Source organism: Pyrus communis, chromosome 1 (assembly GCF_041283825.1).
Source record: "Pyrus communis isolate YQ-2024b chromosome 1, ASM4128382v1, whole genome shotgun sequence".
NCBI classification, from domain to species: Eukaryota; Viridiplantae; Streptophyta; class Magnoliopsida; order Rosales; family Rosaceae; genus Pyrus; species Pyrus communis.
Genome location: NC_142565.1, coordinates 23,725,527 through 23,748,686, shown reverse-complemented (window position 1 = coordinate 23,748,686; position 23,160 = coordinate 23,725,527). Strand labels below are relative to the sequence as shown.

The 23,160-nt window shown below is 37.9% G+C and overlaps 1 protein-coding gene across 3 annotated transcripts; it reads right to left on the bottom strand.

Annotated features, from left to right (window-relative positions):
• Positions 1–343: 343 nt before the first annotated feature.
• On the bottom strand, positions 344–7,268 carry RUG1 (Regulator of chromosome condensation (RCC1) family protein). 3 transcript variants are annotated; one of them, XM_088699882.1, is made up of 14 exons: positions 6,810–7,268; positions 6,646–6,724; positions 6,405–6,464; positions 5,390–5,491; positions 5,193–5,283; positions 3,873–3,915; positions 3,714–3,759; positions 3,564–3,610; positions 2,339–2,441; positions 1,551–1,605; positions 1,342–1,408; positions 1,185–1,221; positions 951–1,067; positions 344–848 (listed from the first exon to the last, which is right to left on the bottom strand). In XM_088699882.1, the coding sequence occupies exons 1-14, from the start codon at positions 7,134–7,136 to the stop codon at positions 835–837; spliced, it is 1,188 nt and encodes a 395-aa protein (XP_088556008.1). In that variant the 5' UTR covers positions 7,137–7,268; the 3' UTR covers positions 344–834. The 3 variants fall into 3 exon arrangements, with proteins under 3 accessions (XP_088556008.1, XP_088556005.1, XP_088556003.1); XM_088699879.1 differs by having other exon boundaries at positions 951–1,030; positions 6,646–6,721; positions 6,810–7,267; XM_088699877.1 differs by having other exon boundaries at positions 951–1,030; positions 6,810–7,265.
• Positions 7,269–23,160: the final 15,892 nt, after the last annotated feature.

Sequence of the window (23,160 nt, the reverse complement as noted above, 5' to 3'; positions counted from 1 at the left end):
GCCCATTTGGGGTATCTTCAACAGATTCTTAGGGTACCTTGTGACCCAGCATATATGAGCAATCCTAAAGATGAAATCTCCAACCATCTTGAAGGAAATCCAAAGTTTGACTTTCATATCATGTTAATAGGTCATGTAAGATATTACAACCAACCCGTTTCCACAAAAACCAGCACTACAGAATACAGATGGTTCAAAAAGAAAACCCTTGACATACAAACTACAGAACCGTACATCTCAGAGGATAATCGTCGCAGCCAAGAAAATAAAATTCAAAACCTGAGAGAAGCTTTGAGTCGTAAAAATGAACGCTATACATTTTGTAGAAGTACAAATGGGAGCCTTCAGAAAAGTACGTAAATATATACATCACAAATATTATTCTAGTGAAATACAATTTTGCAGTGAAGTCTAAAAATTTGTATAGTATCTTACAAATTTACAATCACTTGAACAAATAGAATCGCAACGTTATTCCAATTGAACCTTTTATTACACATACATAACTATAAATTTATACTTTGAAATTACAATTGGAAATTTGTAGGTTGATATTGGTAGTCTTGTATTGTATAACTGTGTAGTTGCTGCTCTAGTGACCGATGCAAATCAAATGTACACTGAATGAACGAATGAAGAGAGCACGCCAAAGAGACATATGTCTAAATCACTTCTCAGAACCCAGAAGTTGCTACATTTCTTTAAGCTGAGACTGCAGGTGCCGAAGCTTATGTGTATTCAACTATGGCACCAGTGTGATTGAATCCACATGATATTTGTAGTGCTTTCACATTCTGCCCAAACGTAACCATTGTAGGTTTTATGTAGTCAACATCAGTTCCATGACCCTATCAATAAAAGGAAATCCAATAACAGTTTCATTCACAGAAGCAAAGTATTAAAACCAAATGCTAACAAAAAGTAATAACACACGGGAGAGGGAAGCAAACCAGTTGTCCTCCAGAAGAATGTCCGTCTTCGGAAAATGTTCCAAGGGAACCTCCCCAACCCCATGTATAAATATTGCCTTCTGTTACCAAACACAAAATAATTTTCTTGTGAAAAACCTATGAGCAGAAACGGAGGAAGTGACCAGAAGCACACAAATGAATGATCTTGTAAAATTTACGTTTCTTTCACAAATACTGGTGCAATATGGTTTTAACTAGAAAAATAGTTCTTACCAGAAATTGCTGCTGTATGCTTCCAACCACATGATACCTATATATGCACATTTGTTAAAGCATCAGGAAATAAAGCATGCTATGTTGTTACCATGTGAAAGAAAAATGTTATTCAGGAAACCCAAAGGGAATTAGTCTGAAAAAGTGAAGTGTAAACCTTGACAATCGGGGATTTTAAAAAAGGTCCCTGAACTCTTTCTGGGTGGTGAAAAACATCTGTCGTACTGGACATCAAATATATGAATAAACCAATCAATGAACCAACAATGAATATCAATATTTTGTGTACTGGAACTGTAACTATTCGCAAACTAAAACAAAATTTTCAAGCAAAACTTCAATCAAAAAAGGTAGTGGAATATATACCCAATGCCAAGGCACCCATTTTCATTCGATCCCCAACTGTACAGTTCTCCACCACCTATGTGAAAAGAAAAATAGATAATTAGGATAAAACACTTACACTTAAAGCACAATGATTGGAGTGAATACATTAATGACAGACTTAGTATTCCTATAATCAATTACCTCTTATTGTATAAAAGTAACTCCGATATCTTGCATTATAAATATATAAAAAATAAAAAAGTTTGAGAAGACCAATAGAATATGAACACACTTCCATATCATAAGCATCATTAATTTTGAAGAACGAATGTGCTAAAACTGAGTTTCTTCTTAGCCATTGTAAATGCTATAAAAGGCAACTCAACATAAGGACTGTTTCTAGGTAATCTATATATAAAAAGGGAGCACACCAAAATGGTGAAGCTTTTAATATCCCAAAAATACCCCTCACTAATTAGGATTGTAAAATAAAACAATTTAATTTAAAAAGAAAAAAATTCAAACTAAAAAAATTACAAATAAATAAGAAACAATAAGATGTAAAAGAGCAAATTGCCACACACAAATTGCAGATACAAATGTCTTTCATTAGGAGAGGAACTGAATTCGTTATATGTTGTTGTGAATCGTGTGGCAATGTCACATACGATGTGTTAAGAATCATCCTTAATGGATCACCCTAATCAACCTCATGATGTTCTCAACTCAGTTGGGAATGGTATGAACATATGTTGATGATGACAATGTGATATGTGAATGAATATAACGATGATCAACTTCATTGAGAAAGATGATAAGATAATTACTTGTTAAGACACAAGTGTGATAGCCACCACAAGCAACTTCTTCGGAGCATGGCAGTTTGCTGATCATGGATGGTGTTGCTGCATTGTTCCCCTTTCCAGACCACTATTATTCCATAAAAAAGAATAATAATAAAAAAAAATTATGACATAAATAGTAAGGAATTGTTTAACGAGGTCCCTGCCAAGATCTATGATCAGAGGTAAACCCACTAAGTGTCCAAAAGTATGCCCGCAAAAATTTCAAAAGACCACACACACATATTTAGGATGGGTCAAGATCACTAAAATTGGATTAATCTAAGAGTTTAAAAAGTGTGTCTAAATATTAGATTTTTAGCTAATATCTGTCACTAGAAGTGAAGAGGGAGAATCAAAGACAGAGCTGGGAGAAAAGGTATTTGGCATCAATGTTTCCCTTTTCTTCAACCATATATTTTGATTTAGGGTTTCAGAGAATTTTCAGCTTTACTGTATGTATCCAAATAGCTCGTTGGATTAAGTCCAGCTAGCAAATGTCATTTGTAAATCCTTTGTATCTGTGTTGATAAATCCTGAAATTCTTGTCTTGAGTTCAGGCAAGATAATTTGGATGATTGATGAACCAAAAGAACAGATTCTTGTTGGGCAGGTGGCACATAGGTCGTCAAATACTTGTCATATGCTAAAAAACAAGGACCCTATGCTTTTTTTGTCCTTTTTTTCTTTTACTTTTATGCTGACAGAACAGAGAAACAAGGAAGAAGAAAATGCTTTAGAGAAAAGTTTGACTTCCTTGACAAGAGTGGACTCAAGTCCGTATATTTAAAATTAAATTTATTTCATTCAGTTATTACATTGATTAAGTAACAACTTATATTACCTAACAAACACTTGATTTCCGACGATATGCATGACCAGAATTTAAAAATTTTGAATTATTTTTAACATTATTTCGTGGTTTGATTATAATCACTGTTCTTTTTCTTGAAGAATATAAAGTCACTTTTTTCTAGGAATTAGTAGAATTTTGTTTGTATACACTAATTTCTCAAGCAAACAATTTATTTCACCAAAAGTATTAATTGTGGTTTTCTAATATAGTTCACACTAACTAGAGACATTCATCTTAGCAAAATTACAAAATCATCATAATATATTGCTTGCAATGCACGACTAAAAGACGATCCTGGCTCTGCGCCCAGTGTATGATTTTCAACCTCATTTCAAAGAACTATCCTTGACTTACCAATTTATCTACTGTTCTTTCACCAAACATGAATACGGACCCATTGTCTGAAAAAATGGACAAGCAAAATGATATAAATATTTTTTTTTTTCAAATTCAGAAATTGATGCCATACCACAAACTAGGATCACCCAAAAAGCCAAAAGGTACCATCAATGCATGCTGATTGCAGCAATCCAGCAGCAACCTCTTTAACCTATACATTTATAAAATTGAAGCTGTAAGACAAAAACATTAATCAAATACTAACAAGTACATTCAGGTATGATAATATGAATCAAAACTTGACAGTTCAGTAAGTGATTATACCTTGATCCCCTCAAGTTTCTTGATAAGTCGTGGTGTATATTCGCTGCAAAAGATATTTATTGGTATCACAGAGACGATGGACACCCAAAATTATTGCTAGATAGGAGACGCTTATGGTAAAGGAGCTGTTCCCATGCGGGATCCTACGTTATCGCTTAAGCATATATCCAACACTCTTTGTGTGTCCATTGTCTATGACAGTAAATTTAAGCAAACTACAAACATATGTTGTATTCCAAGATCGAATTATTCATTCTTGAACAGCCCAAAATGGGGTATAACTGAAATATGAGAGCATAGATATATTATTTAGAATTTTATATTGTGTAATGTGAGGTTCAGAGTGCCAGTAAAGGAAATCTCGATAAACTTAAATCAGATGAACTAAATATCCATCATATAGACAATTAGCCTTCACATTTCTATTTGTGCAAGCCTGCATTATTGCCACTTGAACTGTCCATGTTGTTTGTGTTGCAACTCTGGCCATGCAATGTGGTTTGATTCAATGTATGTAGGACCAAGTGTCAATGGTTATACTTGAGTAATTACGGTGATGCAAGACTAAGTCAGCTCTGTATCAACTGAAGTTTATCCATCAATATTACTTTGGGTCTTTTGTAGCTTGCATACATCGCCACAAACAAAAATAAGCTTCCATGTTGCTTCAAAGGTAAAAGAAATTGCACACCAACAATCTATATCAACTAACACCCCCTCTCTCTCGTGCATTTCTATCTCACATGGCTACACCTACAAGTGGAGAGGTAAACAGAGAGACAACTTACACTTTCAAACCAGCAAAGAAATGGGGTTTAAGGATTGAAGGTTTCAAACCCATGAGTAATTGCAACTGAAGCTCAAATACCATGTTAGACAAGACCCCAAAGGCTTACGTCATTAGGGAATGTACCAACACTGTATATTAAGCTAACTATAATGACTTTGCACAATCTCAATGTTGACTTTATTATCAAAGGTTTTTTTTTTTCCATAATCCAGGTTGGTCCTAAAGTAAATTGCCCTTGAATTAGCATGGTAAATATAGCATAAAAAGAAAGGAGTTACAGCTAGTTGTGAAATTTAGGTTCTTAGGGAAATTTTATGAGCAGCGAAGCAACTACTTTAGAATGGAATAAGGAGGCTTTGTGAGTAATTAAGTTCTCCAAGTTCTCTCAAGTGAATTTATACAAAAGTTAATCTTCCTTGATGGCATCATTCTGTGTCAGATTGTAGGCAGTGGGAACTTCACAGTTGAAACATAGCAAAGGGAAAAAAAATTTCTATTTAATCGTGTAATAAAAAGAAATCAAATACCACCTGGTACTTCTGAGAATTCCTAAAATTCCTGATTCGTGGCCATGACCAAGTCTCCCAGACCCTCCTCCCCAACTTAAGGACTCACCTCCATCTGGTGAAGGATGTACAAAACATTAAACAATTAAAGAGTTTAATAATTAAAAAAGAATCTTATGATTGTAAAACTAGAGAAGTTTACCAAACTTAAAATGTTATACCAGTAACAGCTACTGAGTGCTCTGATCCCAAAGCTGCTGTCTTAATGGTGATTCCAGCCAAGCATTCAACTTTGGTTGGTACAGAAACTAGCCCTGCAGCCCCTGCATACGAAGAGAAAGTTGACGAAGTGCTAAGTCAAATTAGGATTCTGATGGATTTCAAAAGACTTTAAAATTCTGGGGTAGTCAATCAGGATTTTAAAAGACATTTTTAAAATCTATGTAAATCCATGTGTAGTTAAATAGGATTTTAATGGAGTTTAAGCAAGAGTATACAAATCTATCTGTAGTCAGAAAGTTGTAGATTTGGTGGGATTTCATTAAATTGTGGATTCTGGTGGATTTTAGTGGATTCTAGGATAAAAAATATACATGTCAAAGACTATGAACAATCCCACTGTTCACCCATAGATTGTCATTGGATTCTCTCCTCTCAGCCAACCAACCTTACCTGCGTCTGTCCACGCCAGCGTTACCTAACCCACACCCGCACCCACTGCTCACCCATCCTCCCAGCACCACTACCACCTCCTCTCTCCGGGCTCCCTTCATAACTTTGAGTTCGTAATTGGTTTTATAATGTTTTACTGCACTGGGGATATGTGTCTGCAACTTCTCTGTTCACCCATTTTTGTAGAAAAAAATTACCATTCTCATTGGGTCATATAGACATCTAGGTACATTGGATTGATTCATTTTGTAAGGGTATGAGTTTTTTTAAATTTATGATCTTTTACGGCGTTGGGGATTGGTGTGGGTTGTTCTCTTGCTGCATGTTCTGTTAGTCCTGTTTACAAAATTTATTAAGATAAAGGACAAGAAAATCCATCAAAATCCACAAAGAAATCTATCACAATCCTCAAAAATCCATTTGGATTTCACAAATCCTATCAAATCAACCACTTAAAAAGTCTTTCAAAATCCTTTAGAATCCTAATTTGACTACCCCTAAAAGTATAGCATGTGGCAACTAAGAAAATCTGTAACAGAATGAAAAGAAAGTAGAGTTCTTTACTTTTTCCAAGACCAAGCTGCCCATTTGAGTTCTTCCCCCACATGTACAATTCTCCATCTTCTGCAAGATAAGTCGTAAATGTAGTCGATGAAATTAACATTTAAACATTGGGAATTTGGGATAGAACATCTCATAGCAAGAGAAATCATATAATAAATAAATAAAATAACCCATTGTCTTGCTATTGTGCTTTAAATATACATACAGTTGGGTTGGTTGGTTTTGAATGGTACTAATTTACCTGTAATAGCACAAGAGTGATAGTAACCGGCCGAAATTCGAACAATTTCCTTGCCAATTCCAGTTACCTCTAAGGGCTTCTGCAATGGAACGAACAAACAATATCAAATATGGCACCTCATACACAAAAAGCTTGCAATGAAAACACAAAATATGAATACATACACAAGTGTAAGTTAAATCATGAGAATCCCCAACTCCAAGCTGTCCAAAATCATTGAGACCGGTGGCGTAAAGGCGGCCGCTGCCCGTTAAGAAGAGAGTGTGAGCGCCGCCGCAAGCTATGGCTTCAGGGGATTGGTCGCCAAAGGCAGACGACCGCAAAGGGGCAGGCTTCCACTGAGAGTCCAGGCTACCGAGCCCAAGCCTCCCGTAGTCCCCGTTCCCCCACACCGCCGCGATCCTCTTCCCCTTCCCCCAATCACTCCGACTGCTCAACCATCTTCTTCCGCCGCCTGTACCCCCCAATTTCATTCTCATCGTCCTCCACATACTGTTTTTCCCTCAACTGAAACCCCTGCCTCAACCTGAATCGAGTTTCCTTTCCTTCATCTACCACGTTAATGGCGGTTAACTGTATCATGTACTGATAAAATCCTCCAAATCTATTTAAAAAAACTTGGGTTTTTATAAGAAATAGTTACTGAAAATAACTCACAATAGTTCTGAAATTAAAAATTAATTAACGTAGTTTTTGAAAATAGTTGTAGCCGTTCTAGACCTATTTGATTGAACGATCTAGGGTTTAGAGAGAGAGGAGCCGGCCACAATAAGAGGAAAGAGAGATTGATTTAATTGTGAGGTATGTTTGATTCAAATCATTGTGCCTTTATTTATAGTAGTAGGAAATGTGGAAATTTTTCCCTTTAGGATTACAATATTTAATAGGTAATCTAGTCTTAATAGGAATATAAGATACTTTCCCACATCTCCTAGGATTTACATATTCACATTCCTATTCTAAATATGACTGCAACACTCCCCCTTGAGTGTGTAAATAATCAACAAACCATCGCATCAGATCTTCAGCAGATAAGGTAGAATAGTTGATGAAGTCATCGACATAACGGGTGATCTCGAGTCTCAAATTTAAGTGAAGTATGCATTTGTGGTAAAACTCACAAAACTTCACTATGGTAAAACCCAAGGCATGGGGAAAACCCATAGACTAAGGAGAAAAGTGAGAAGTATGCATAATGTCTTTAAACAAACGTCAAACTGAACGAAGGTAGAGAACTCAACGGAGTATGATCATCCCAAGATGGGTGCCTCATTAAAACCTCATTAGGTAGCAAAAACCCAGTGGGAAAAATGCTCCTAATCGTAGGAAAAAAAGTACATTAAGATCATGTGAGTATGCTTATAGATACTCCCCCTGAGTTAGACAAAACTTCTAAATAAGAGAAGTACAAGCGATTCAACTCAGATAATTTACGCATACTGATTCCTTGGACAAGCTTCTAAAAAGTAGACTTGGGCAACAACTTGGTGAAGAGATCGGCTAGGTTGTCCTCGGAACGGATTTGCTTGACTTCAATATTCTGATGCTGCTGTTGCTGGTGTGAGTAAACGAACTTCGGCGCTATGTGCTTAGTGTTGTCTCCCTTGATGTATCCCTTCTTCAACTGCTCGATACATGCTGCATTGTCTTTAAAGATCGTCGTAGGAAAGTCAACAACTGATGTAAGACCACTAGTGCTTCGAATGTGTCCCATAACTTCTCTCAGCCAAAAACACTCACGCGATGCTTCATGTAGGGCAAGAATGTTAGCATGGTTAGACGAAGTTGCAACTAGCGTTTGCTTGGTAGACCTCCAAGATATAGTGGTGTCTTTAACAGTAAAGACATAACCTGTTTGAGAACGTGCTCTATGTGGGTCAGACAGATATCCAGCATCTGTGTAACCAACAAGGCGAGAATCAATCTGAGTACCATAAAGGGTGGCAACATTTGGAGATTCGCGAGTATAGAACAAGCCCAAATCTGTTGTACCTTTGAGGTTGCGGAAAATGTCTTTAACACCATTCCAGTGCATGCGTGTGTGTGCATTGTTGTATCTTGCCAATAGATTCACAGCGAAGGAGATGTCAGGTCTAGTGCATTGAGCCAAGTACAATAAAGCCTCAATTGCACTTAAGTAAGGAACTTCGGGTTCTAAAATCTCTTCCTCATCTTCCTTTGGACGGAAAGGATCTCGTTGAGCATCTAGAGTTCGAACGATTATGGGTGTACTCGAATGCTTCGCTTTATCCTCATTAAAACGACGCAACACATTTTGGGTGTAGTTCGATTGATGTACTAGGATTCCATTCGAACAATGCTCGATCTCTAGGCCGAGGCAATATCGAGTTTTCCCAAGATCCTTCATCTCAAATTCTGATTTCAAGTGTGCAGCAATTTCCTCAAGTTCTGCAAGAGTCCCAATGAGATTTATGTCATCGACATAAATGCAACGATTGCAAATCCGGAATGTGACTTCTTTATGAACACGCATGGGCATAGTTCGTTGTTCACATAACCCTGACTTGTCAAATATTCACTCAGACGGTTATACCACATCAGCTTGGATTGTTTCAATCCGTAGAGTAAGCTCCTCAACCTAATTGAGAGAGTGTTTTGTGGTCTAGAACTATATGAGCCAATCAATGGAAGTCTTTCTGGAACTTTCATGTATATTTATGTATCTAAATCCCCATAGAGATATGTGGTTACAACGTCCATAAGCTGCATATTCAGTTTTTCGAAAATTACCAAACCGATTAGGTAGCGGAACGTTATAACGTCCATTACGGGGGAATACGTCTCCTTGTAATCAATCCCAGGGCACTAAGAGAAGCCTTGCGCTATGAGGCGTGCTTTATATCGCACTATTTCATTCTTCTCATTACGCTTCCTCACAAAAACCCACTTGTAGCCAATAGGCTTCACGCGTGGTGGTGTAGGAACGATAGGTCCAAATACCTTATGTTTCGCAAGCGAATCAAGTTTGACCTGGATTACTTGTTTCTAATTTAACCAATCGGTTCTACGTTGACATTCATCGACGGAACGTGGTTCAATGTCATCCCTAAGCATGATGTCAGTAGCTACTGAGTATGAGAATACATCGTCGACAATCATCTCATTCCTATTCCAAACCTCATCCAATACTGTGTAGTGGACCGAAATCTCACGATTCTCGGGAGGCTGGCATGTTTTATCTGAAGTGAAGGAAGATTTGTGAAAAACAAGTTCATTTGAGCAACATCAACAACATGCAATTAACAATTAAAAGGCGGAATCATGTTTATATGCACTCAAAAACAAAACTTAACCCATGAACTTCAAAGCCTAGTAGATAGGTGAACCAAGACTCAACTCAAAACAAAGTGAGTTGAGAAATCAATACCTTTGTAGATTCCTCTTTGCATAAGCAAAGGCTAATCACCCAAAGAGAGGGCCTTCATTCCTTGCATCTTAGATCCATGGATTTGGATGGATGAAAAGGTTTCTCCAAGTTCCCAAAATTGAGAACCTCTAAGTCTCCACACCAAGGCATATTGTAGAAGAAATGAGTGACCTAGAGGAAGTAAGATTGCTAGCTTTTCCCCTCTAGATTGGCCGGCCTCTTTGAGAGCAAAGGGAGGTTTGTGTTCTCATCTTTACTCCTAAGAAAACCCTTAAGATGAAATGGCTATAAAGATGTCTTTATACCACCTCACAATGGAGTGGCAAACTTGCAATTAAGCCAAGTTCACTACCCTCCTCTAAATGGCCGGCCTAAGGGGATTTATTGGGCTATTTGGGCCTTTGTGAATCATTATTCATTAAGTTGTCATACAACTTAAGTCAATGGACTTGACGTTCGAAGCCCATTCGGCCTTAAGGTCCAAAACTATCCCGAGGTCTTTAACGAACTTATTCGTTTGATTAATTAACATATTAATTAATCCTTGCCATAAATAATTAAACCATTTAATTATTCTTACTCATCTCCGTTGAATCTTCAATCTTTACCTTACACGGTGTACGATCCATTAGGTTCCTTTTAGCGAGGCAGTGGGCGATTCAAACTCTTTCAAATCGATTGTGAATTGGAACTTACTTTCAATTCTCCTGTTAGTGATAATACACTTTTAGGGCTTCCACAAACCATGGTTGATGCCTAGCAGCATGTCATGGTTACCCAAGCTAATCAGAAGAGGTGGAGAACCTATTCAGTTTTAGGATTACAAATGCAATACGGTCTTTCTCTAATACAATACTCTTGACCACATTGTTTGGTTTGATAGTTTATTCATGTCTACTATCCAATATGAGTCTTGTGCTTATATGATTACCTTGAATGTGATTTGGAACACATTCCTAAATCTCATTCATACTTTGGCCAAAGATTCTTAATCATATCATAGAGTATTCTCCCTCAAACAGTTTGAAGGTTAGAGATCCCTTGTTGCGCATTCACTTGCCTCCATGGCTAAGTGGCTTAACCCCAACGATGCCGTGGACACCCTCCTGATGGAGTGACTTTGACATAATCAAAGATTAAGGACCTAACCACAAGACAACTGTGATGCCTCAGGTCAAAAGACTAATTTGCATTATCCCAACCATGAGTTCTCATGTGACATGAATATGAGAACTCTTCGTTGATCGTGTTCAGTGAACTCATTCTCTATTGAGTACCTACGTACTTGTCTTGATGTCACACACACCAATGACTCGAGACTAGTCACTCTCCCTGAGAGAAGACATAACACGTACTGATCTTAACGGACTGTCAATGCCCAATTGACAATCCTATGATCAGGAACGTTTAGGATGTGTCAACGAAAGAATGGTCTCATGAATCTAACTTCTTTAGATCGCATTCTTCCAATCACATATTCCTTGGACTTATCGTTTAAGCATATAACATTTATATGAGACGGCTCAAACAATAATCTTTGCCCTTTACATTTAAACTACATTAGTTTAACTTTGTGAAATGTCCGTAAAGTATCATCATATGATTGGTTTTAGGGCACATTTCCAACATGAAGCATCACCGTAATCTAGAATAATTTCATGCGTTGGAATGGATGAGTGAGCAATGGTCGGATTCAAAAATGGGTTACTAGTTGGTGTCATTTTCCTATTTCGGGGTTGTGAATCCTTTGAACCAAGGGGTCTGCCATGCTTTAGGGTCAGAGCAGGTGATTGGCTAGCTGCCAATGTACTTTGCCGCGTGGAAGGTGTGGCCTCCCTACCTTCGGGGACAGTCCGGCCTTCCCAAGCGGGTTGTTGACATACACGGGGTACATCTATCCTTGTAGGTGTGTTTGCAGTAGGTATATGTGATCTTGTCACCTTTGCTAGATCATTAAAACCATCCGGCATGCTTTGAGCAATGATCTGAAGATCTATAATTCGTCGCACCTCAATTTCAGACTGAGCAGTGCGGGGATCTAAATGAGACATAGTGGGAGCATACCGTGAAAATTCATGGCGTTCTATGGGAACATTAGCATGCTTATCTCCCCCTAACGACGGGAAGACTATCTCATCAAAGTGACAATATGCAAAACGTGCGGTAAAGAGATCTCCTGTCAAGGGTTCTAAGTATCAAACAATTGATGGCGAATCATAACTGACATAAATTCCCATTTTTCTCTAAAGACCCATTTTGGTACGTAGCGGCGGCGTTATTGGCACATAAATGGCACACCTAAACACCTGTAAATGCGAGACGTCAGGCTCGTATCCAGTGACCAACTGTAACGGTGAATATGGTTGGGTAGCAGTGGGCTTCAGGCGGACCAACATAGTTGCGTGCAATATTGCATAGCCCCAGGCAGATACCGGCAGTTTGATTCTCATAACCAAAGTCCGAGCTATCAATTGAAGGCGCTTTATGCAAGCTTCTCCTAGGCCGTTTTGGGTGTGAACATGGGGCACAAGATGTTCCACATCAATCCCTACTGACATGAAATAATCGTCAAAAGTCTGTGACGTAAACTCTCCAGCATTATCCAGTCGAATCGACTTGATTGGATAATCAGGGTGGTGAGCCCTTTGCTTAATAATTTGAGCTAGAAGTTTAGCAAACGCGACGTTACGTGTGGACAACAAGCAAACATGTGACCATCGTGTCGATGCATCAACCAACACCATAAAGTATCTAAATGGTTCACAGGTTGGTTGGATAGGTCCACAAATGTCCCCTTGAATCCTCTGAAGAAATTTAGGGGGGTCGTGAATAATCTTTGTATATGAGGGTTGAGTATTTAACTTCCCTAAAGAACACGCTTTGCATGGCAAGAGTCCAACATAGGGATGTAGCTTATGCCCGTGTGAGGATTTGAGGATACAACGCATCATGTCACGTCTAGGATGTCCCAAACGGTCATGACAAAGCAACAAAATGTCTTGGAACTCAGGCATGGGGCCGGCCACACTGTGGGCTTCTATGTCGCGAATGGTTGTGATGTATAACCCACTTGGCAAGCGTTCCAACTTCTCGTGAATATGCTTTTGGCCATATTGATATGAAGTGATACAAAGAAATTCAGAACCATGATCTTCAGTGGTTTCAAGATGATATTGATTATCTCGAATATCTCTAAAATTGAGTAACATTCTTCCGGAATGTGGAGAATAGAGTGCCTCCTTAATGGTCAGAATTGTACCATTAGAAAACATGATACGTGCATTTCCGTATCCTTCATTCAAGTTGGATGAGCCTGAGAAAGTTGTCAAAGGAGCTTTCTTGGGTATGAAGTTAGTAAAATAGTGTTTTTCACGCAATATGGTGTACGTGGTTACACTATCTGCTAGACAACTAACTTCCCCACTAGACATACCTAGAAATAAATTGATTGAACTGGTCACATGCATAAATATAAGTCCATTCATTCAATAAAGCAATTCGAGAGAATAATATCCATTCAAATAACAATCCATAATTCAAAACAAACCAAAACCAAACAAATTATTCCAAATGCTTAGGAAAATTGTTCAAAATTAAACCATAAACCTAGCAAAATAGGGGGGTATGGCCAGCCACTCCTAGTGGGTTCGGCCACTAGGGGTAAACACCCTAAAAACATGTCTAATTTATTCATCCATAGGTGCTAACGCCTCCTGAAAATCCGATATCTCCATTGATTGCATCTTCCGGATGATCCACATGTGCAAAGTTAGACTCATGACGGAATGATACTTGGCAATAGCCTTAGGGGAAGCTCGGCATACGCGTGACCAATGATCCCTTGATCCACAGTGATAGCACATGTCCAGTTCAGTAGAAGCGAGCTAAACCGAAGCTTTGCCCTTGTTCTTAAAGTTTGGGGCCTTAAGGGCGAGTGATGGACGTTGCTGGGTCACATTTTTTCCCTTAGGTGCGGCACTCTGTTGACCTTGGGCCTATGGTTGGACTTGTCGCCCATTGCCACGGCCACGACTATTCTTTCGTCGTTGATGGTTGCTAGAATAGGTCGCATGCGCTTCAGGCGCGACATTCGAGCCAATGGATTGAGCTTGATGATTCTTCATCAGAAGCTGGTTCTACTTTTCAACCAGAAGTAAGATAGAGATCAAATTTGAAAACTTGGTGAATTTCTGTGCCCTATATTACTGCTGTTGGACAATATTGGTGGCATAGAAGGTCGAATAGGTCTTCTTTAAGAGATCTAATTCAGTTAGTTCCACTTTGCAGAATTTCAACAAAGAATGGATTCTACAAATTTCAGAGTTATATTCATTCACGAACTTAAAATCCTGGAAGCGAAGATGCTGCCAGTCGTGTCTTGCTTCAAGCAAGTATATGTCTTTTTGGTAATCGAAATGGTCAGCCAGAGTAAGCCAGAGGGTTTGTGGGTCCTCCTCAGTGAGATACTCAATCTGCAATGCATCATGGATGTGTCTTCGAATGAAGATCATTGTAGTAGTCTTCTGAGCTTTGTCAACAGGTTTGTCGGTGATAAGTGCCTCGATGGTGGCTCTAATGTCCTTTGCAGTTAAATGAAGCTTCACGTCTTAAACCCACTTTAGATAGTTTCTTCCAGAGACTTCTAGAGCGGAGATATCGAGCTTGTTCAAGTTCGACATGTCCCTAAAACAAAGGAAAGAACATGAGTAGTCATATGGTAAACCATAGACATATATCGTAGAACATACAGATTCTATAGACATGTATTGGTTTAATTTATGCATGAAAACTACAGGTTTTATGTGGTATGTTTTGAATGAAAACTTCGGGTTTCAAAGGCATTTGAAACTACATGTTCAATTTAGTTTTATGAAACGATTAGTTCATAATGAGAGGTTCCTGCATGAAACACAGAATGTAATATACTAATTTGAATATAGTGGAATTGAGGTTCTTCAGGAACTCAAGTGTGAGAGCTTCGTTACTATGAAAGTATGTGACTATTCAAAGTATAAAAATAAATTATTGAATCGTTAATGTCCAAAAGTGATCTTCAGGTCAATAATTTTGGATTCATTATCAGATTAATGGACTGCAGGTCACTTTTAATTAATTCAATAAATCAGGCCATATGGGGTCGATTATAGAAGCTAGATAATATTAAGATAATATTATTGGATCGAAAATATAGCCCCAAAATAATTTGGGCTTGGTGTCGTGAGTAAGGGGCACAGGTTGGGTGCCTTAAGTATAAGGCAAGGCCCAAAAAAAAAAAGGACCTCGGGTTATGGCTGCAGGCCACGGGGTGGAAGAAATCCCCTAACCGCAGCTGGGTTTTCATTTGGGCCAAAGAACGATGCATGGGACAAGGCCAGCAAGAGCTGGCCTTGTAGGTGATGCCGGGAGGACAAAAACCCAGCCCCGTGGGTTTGCATGTGGGTTCGAGTGAAGGCCCAGCCTCAAAAAGGCTGGTGTCATGGCTGCAAGCCAATGCAGTAGGATGCGCATAGGACTTCAGGTCCTGCTGAGGTGAGTGCCAGGCCGAGGCCTGGTGGCTGCTTCCACAGTGATGGTGCAATGGTATGCCGCACCATGTCCAATCCCCATTTTTTTCAAATATCCCTTAGGGTTTAGGAAAAACCCTAAATATGCTTTCAATTTATTTTGTATACTTTGACTCACAAATTCCACATAACAATTTAATTGTGCGATGCATGAAACAAATATATATATTGACAAATATATAAACATATACAATATATATATCGAAAGGAAAATATAAACATAGAGGGGTTCATGCATCATGGGGAATGTTTTCATGCTTCGTGGATGTTTCAAATATCTTCTTTTATTTTAAGCGTACCTGATTAGCAGAAAACGAATAAGCCTTTGAATTTGGTGGATGATAGCCTCCTCTTAAGATGCGTCAATTCCTTAGCTTCTGGTAAGAGCGTGCTGATAACGTGTTGTAGGCTTATTTAATTGAACAATCTAGGGTTTAGAGTGAGAGAGGGGAGCCGGCCACAATAAGAGAGAAGAGAGATTGATTTAATTGTGAAGTGCGTTTGATTCACCCCATTGTGCATTTAGTTATAGTAGTAGGATAGGTAAAAACCTTTCCCTTTAGGATTATAACATTTAATAGGTAATCTAGTCCTAATAGGAATATAAGATACTTTCCCATATCTCCTAGGATTTACACAATCACATTCCTATTCTAAATATGACTGCAACAGTAGCAAATTAATTAATGTAGTTTTCATAATTTTGTCTACAAATTTAGTATTTCTAGTGAAATTGAGGTTCCACCATAAAACCAATTGGAATTATGGGAAGTAGCCCAAGACCATATAATCAAATAGCAAACCTTGTCCCTCACCGATGTGGGACAACTCTCAACATGCCCTTGCACGTGTGGCAAATTTTTAAGCCTACACGTGGACAACAACTGGGTAAAGTGGAGCGCGTGTGGCTATTTGGCTTCACACGAGGACAACTTGCTCTGATACCATGATGAAATTGAGTTTCCACCATAAAGCCAATTGGCAATATGGGGAGTAGCACAAGACCATATAAGCACATATCAAACCTTGTATTACCCTATTTAAAAACTTTCATGTAAAAGTAAAAATATTTAAATAATAAAAATGTTATAAATAGGCAAAAGTGAGAGAGATAACATTTGCCCGAGATAGAAGTGGAATGGGTTCAATGTATCACACTGTTTATTTTCATAATTGTATCACACAAATGATGCAGATAAAGATAAGGGAGTGATATTGGTATTATTACTTTCACTCTTGATCTTGTGTGTTGTAATGAGTTTACAAACATACCACTATATATACACATTTTGATTCGACACAACCTTACATGCATAAAACAAAAGAAAAATATCTTACCTCCCTAAGACTTTTAACCTAAGACTTTTAAATGTTGCCACCAAAGTCTCATTTGTTTGCTTCCTAATATAATCACACTAGCCTTTATGGACATGCTCACGCGCATGCAGAAGGCATTTTTTGAATCACGGCGTGCTATGGGCGACTTACACGTTTTAAATATATTGATATGCATAAATTGACAAAATGAAAGTCAAATGTTTGAAGTGAATGAATAATCTTAGATCATGCTAAAAGAAGCCTCTCATAAATCAATTAAAGCAGCTGAATTCACATTATTATTAGCGTGCGAAAGACTTTTTTTATAACCGGCATTACATGCCTTTTAAGATGTTTTGAATGTATTTAAAAATAGACAAAATAATATTTAATAAATAACTGATTGAATCACATTATTGCTAGCCCATTGTGAAGCTAAGCCCACCCCCTCTCCCTTAGTGTAGATAATATCGTTTGTTAAAAATAAAATAAAAAACTATTTGACAACTAATTTAATCACATTATTATCCGTGTGCGAAATACCTTTTTTATAACCGGCATTACACGCCTCTTTGACACACCCTGACCCATTATGTCCACTGGGACTCCAAATCGAGCTGTGTTGGCCAACACCTGGGAAGTAACAAAGCCATAGATGTGGAAAATGTGAATATATTTAAACCTAAAAGTGCCTAAATACAAGAGTGTGTTGTGAGCGGGAATGAACCCATTTCGCACGTGATATTAGAGCATAAGTAAAGTACAGTAAGATAGAATAAGGATTATACCCTCAAAGGTAGCAACCTAGACTAAGATTTGCCAATAATCCTCCTCAAGAAGATAGTTCAGCTGCTAAAACCTAAGGGCAAAAAACAAGGGTGAGTGGGCCCGAAAATAAAATTTTAATAAAAACCTTTTGAAAGCGTTATAACCCCTTGCCGTAAAGCATGTATAGTTTTAAAAAAATCATACTACGTATAAGTATGAAAACGCTGAATTTTTTCGATATTTTTAAACTTTTTGTTTCAAAGCGGCGAAACCTCGAGATACTTTTCACTATGCAAATTAATAGTCAATCCAGAAGCATGCCACATCACAATATCGCAAAGTTAATATGAATCAAATTAGGTGTTTAACAACCTATGCGAGCACACCAGTCGGAGTCACCTAATGTGACCTGTATGACTGGACCTATTGCTATCAATCTATGCTAGCACACGAGTCGGAGTCACTTAATGTGACCTGTACGACAAGACTAGGGGTAATTGAAGGAAAAATTTTGTCCTAGCTAAGAACATGTGAGAACATTTGAACACATAAGCAAACTAATAACACTTTAAAGTAGGCATGCATTCAGAAATAATTCTAAAACCCATGACTTTCAAAGCCTAGTGAATGGTGAACTACAAAACTCTTTAGCTACATTAAAGAGAAGAAAGGATTTTGAGATTCATTACCCTTGAAGTTCATCCTTTTGTGCCTCGAAACCCAAAACCAACCTAAAAGCCCAATATGAACCTTTCGTAAGATTAATTAACTAATTAATTAATCTTGACCATTCTCAATTAAACTATTTAATTGCTTATCCATCTCATTTATATTTCTTCACTTTCATCCTTACTCGATGTACGATCCACTAGGTTCCAATTAGTGAGGCAGTGGGCAATTGTTACTCTTAACGATCGATTGTGAATTGAAACTACATTTTAATTCTCCATTTGATGAAGATTAATGTTTGCTAATCCTCAGAGCTTCCACAAACCATGAGTGACACCTAGCAATATGTCATGGCTATCCAAGCTAAGTAGAAGTGGTTGGAGAGCCTATCTAGTTACAATTACAATGCAATACAATCATTCTCTAACACAATACTCTTAATCACATTGTTTGAGTGATAGTTTGTTTCATGTCTACTATCCAATGTGATATTTCTCTATATGATTCAATTCAATATGATTTGGAACAAACTTCCTAAGTCATATTCGTATGCTTTGGCCAAAGACTCCCGAATCATATCTCAGAGTATTTTTCCTCCACCATGGAAGGTTAGAGATCCCTACTTGTGCATTCATATGCCTATATGACTAGATAGCTTGACCCTAACAATGTCGTGGACACTCTTAATGGAATGCCTTCGACATGATCAAATATCAAGGACCTAACCATTAGACATCTATGATGCCTCAGGTCAAAGGACTACTTTGCATATTGAAACTTACAAGTTCTTAGATGACATGTATGTTCGAACTCTCTTTTCATCGTTGTTTAGTGTACTCGATTACCTTTTGAGAACCTATATGTTTGTCTCAGTGTCCAACACTAAATGACTTGAGACTAGTCATACTCACGCTTGAGTTAACATAATACATACTAACCTTAGCGGATTGTCAATGCCCAATTGGCAGTCCTATGGCTAGGAACGTTTTAGGTATGAACATAAGAGAAAGGTATCATTAATCTAACTTACTTATATCACTTCCCTCTTAGATTAAATACATTCCTTGGATTCCCTTATTGCTTAAACACATAATATAATAAATAGTGATTAACAATAAGCTTTGCCCTTCATTAAACATATAATAGTTTAACACAATACATATTCCAAAAGCTATTACATCAAATGAGTGGCTTTGTGGGCATACTTCCAATAGTAATAACATACGCTCTGGTGCTACAATCACATGAAGACTAGCACTATTTGCTGTCACATACGAGTCAGAATTGCATGTTGCAATCTGTACGACAAGACTAGCACCTACTTGGATCCAAGGCGAGCTTGCCGTGCTGATGTGAACAACACGTGAAAGACTAGCTTGGCACTGGGCTGAGCACTAACACCTGGGTGTAGTAATGATGAGCAGACTATATGAATATAAGCATGCCATAATGATGCAATAATTCGAAACAACATAATAAACTTACTTGCACATCCCGTAGGATTATTGAGCATTTCACCATAGTACAACATTTTTAATAACGATATTTAATCATGGCATGATATGCATCAATCAATTCAAAAGAATTTGTGGAAACTATCAATCATACACACACACACACACACACACACACACACACACACACACACACACACTATAAAAAGGAAAAAACCTACTCACCTGAGGTCCGCGCTACAACTCCCTAGCATGAATACCAAGGCGCCACTAATCAGCGCCTAGAACAATTATCAAATCACATCTCAGAATTCTTATCAATAGAACACGTAACTTACATAAAACACATCCCCAAGGATGTTCTAGGATTATTTAAACCCATAGACCAAAAGTCAACCGTCAGTCAAAGGTCAACAGTAGGGTCCACAACCCTATGTAACTCGATCTGGAAGATCCACATCTCAGATTTCCAATTCCTAACTTCCCAAGGGTTTCAATAAGCATCTAGAACGACATCCTAAAGTTTTGGAGCGATCCAACGATCAAATCTTCGTCAATTGCTAAAATTAATTGGTGGCCAACGTTTTATTTTACGAGCTCACAAATCTAATTCGAGATGATCTGTACGTGGATTCTCGATCCGTAACATTCTAATATCCTTAAACATTACATAATAACGTATTAAAGTTTGGTGATGATCCAACGGTCGGATCGTCAATTCATATAAAGATCAAGTAGCGGTCTCAATCAAAACTATATTCAAACGATGAGATTTCATCAATTGGACTTCACCTATGGAATTGAGGTATCAAACTTAGCATAGGAAGGTCAAGGGGTGCCTCAGCCCACACGCGCCACTACACACGGCAGTTGTTCCCCCTGACTCGATGGAAAAGTCAACTATTTCTAAAAATTCCAAAATTTCACAAAAATGAAGATCTCAATGAGTAGAGAAAGTTTTATACCTATGGCTAAGTCCAATTTGGCCGGAAAAAGCCTCAAATCGCCATGAACCTGGCAGAAACCTTAGAATGGGTGTTCGTTGATTCGACTTCTCGGTGTTCCAACACCCCTATCACTGGTTAGATCTTGTTCTTGGGTCCAAGGGGAGTTGATTAGGGGTAGTGGTAGGTGGTGAAACTCAGCAGAATGGAGGAATCACCGTCGAGCACCTTCGGTGCTTCAGTGAGTTCTACACAGTTTTGGACCTAAAAACCTTCAAATTTGGGTGGAGATGGTAGAGGGGAGGTTGTGGAAGAGATTGCAAGTGTTGGATGATGGTGGTTCGAAGGGAAAAATGGCGGAAACCGTCGGAATTTGGTTGGGTGGGTGCACGGATGGGTCGACGGAAAGGGACGGCTGGGTCCTTTCTCTCCACTCTCCTAATTGGCTATCTCTCTCTCCTTTAATTTCTGATTGGTCCTTCCCCCTTCAATTTGATTGGTTACAATTCCTACATGGTGGGAGTTTATTTAGTTTATAAACTAAAATTTGAGTAAACAATTTCAAATGTTAATAATTATACCGTTATAATCTGGACTCGTAAACGGCTTTCACCTATGCGTTCGTAACTTCAAGATCTATTCAGAAAAATTAATTGTGACTTCATAAAATCACTATTTTAAAATTTATAAGGCTTAAAATTAGGGATGGTTTGTCACAATCTACCCACCTTAAAAAAATTTCGTCCCCGAAATTTAAAATCATTTGTTATACAAGAATAGTGAAAGGACAGTAGAAAAATAGTTATGTAAAGGAGATATCAAGTTAGAGCGATTGCATAAAAGAGAATGCCATTATGTCGCGATCGAAGTGCAGTGATTCCTCTTTCATGCCCCCAAACTCGTACTTTCCTTCTCCTTTAGCACAATACTAAAATATAATACTACATCACAAAATCCTTCATGAAAACATCATGCCCAAAATAGATATACAGTAACATATCATCAAACTACATATATCATATAATGTACCATTTAAAATAGTTGTACTGAAATCAAAATTGAACATAGATTATTTTTCACTTACAAACTCGTTGCGTCACGTATTTCAAAGGTAAGTGTGTAGTAACTTTAGGTCAAGACCAAATAGTAAATAAATAACTAAACGTATAAATAAATAAAATACTAACGTAGATGGATCTAGATGTCCACTTTCTTAACGAATTCTACGAATAAGTTCTCAATATTACGGTCTGCAGCCTATAATACCAACAACTCACTGTGTCTCGATCAGCAAGTAACAAATTTCCAAGGGTGCAATATTACCATCATGCCCCCCATTGGGAAATACACATACAACGTCTAATCAAAGCCTCGATCGTATTCATGCACTACCCCTTTCGGGCAAGATCATCAATATCATAAAATTTTCTATATCGTAATCTCAATTATTCAAATACCTGTTTACAATACTCTTCTGTCAATCATATAATGTGCATAAATTCTCCATGCAACGTTTCAAATAGTGCCATACTCAAAATCAGAATTTGTAACCGTATTTACATGCATCTAAAATAAAGATAACTGCATTTTACAACTATGCTATTGAAGAATGGACAAATTGCAACACGTCCGCTAAGGTCTGAGCAGTTCGTTTCAGACTAAACGTTAGCTTATGGGTAAAAAATGTGATAGTAGCATAACCTTAGTACACATGGCCTTCAAGAAAACTGCCAAAGACTTGGAAGTAAAACACGTGTCACAGTGAGATACAGTAGTGACACACAAACCATCTGCCGAACAATGCAGTTCACAATGTCATAGTGAGCCGATTCATATAGAATTCTTCTCGAATTTAAAGAAGAACTATGTCGAAAAGGCTAAAGAACACTCAAGAATTTAAGGGTCAAAACAAGTCCATCAAATTTAGAGTTCAAGATATCTAGGTTGATTGCATGCCATTACACTACGAAAGCAACTTCCGAAAAATTCAATCACCAACGGTAACGATCCATTCGACGAAGTATTTGTCAGGTTATTGAAGAATTTATGATCACAACTTGATTTCAATATCCGAGCAATTCTTTTGAACATTCTACCTACCTTCAAAATAGTACGAATTGCAGTAGAGTAGACACGTACCCAAAGTTGACTAGAATGTCTTATAGCACAAAGAGGTGGCTATGGCATCATGGTCAAAGTAAATGTTGATCAAAACGCCATAAAACTCAATAAATTCAAGAATGAGCAATTTACCAAGAGATCTAAAATGTTGTCCATATAGACCAACGGAAGTGAGTTGACTTGTCAAGTCGATCTATAATCATCGAAACACATCATAATCTCCACATGTACATGATACTTCGTACCATGAGCTTATGGTGAGATTTCCCATCTCCATTCATTTACAGGAA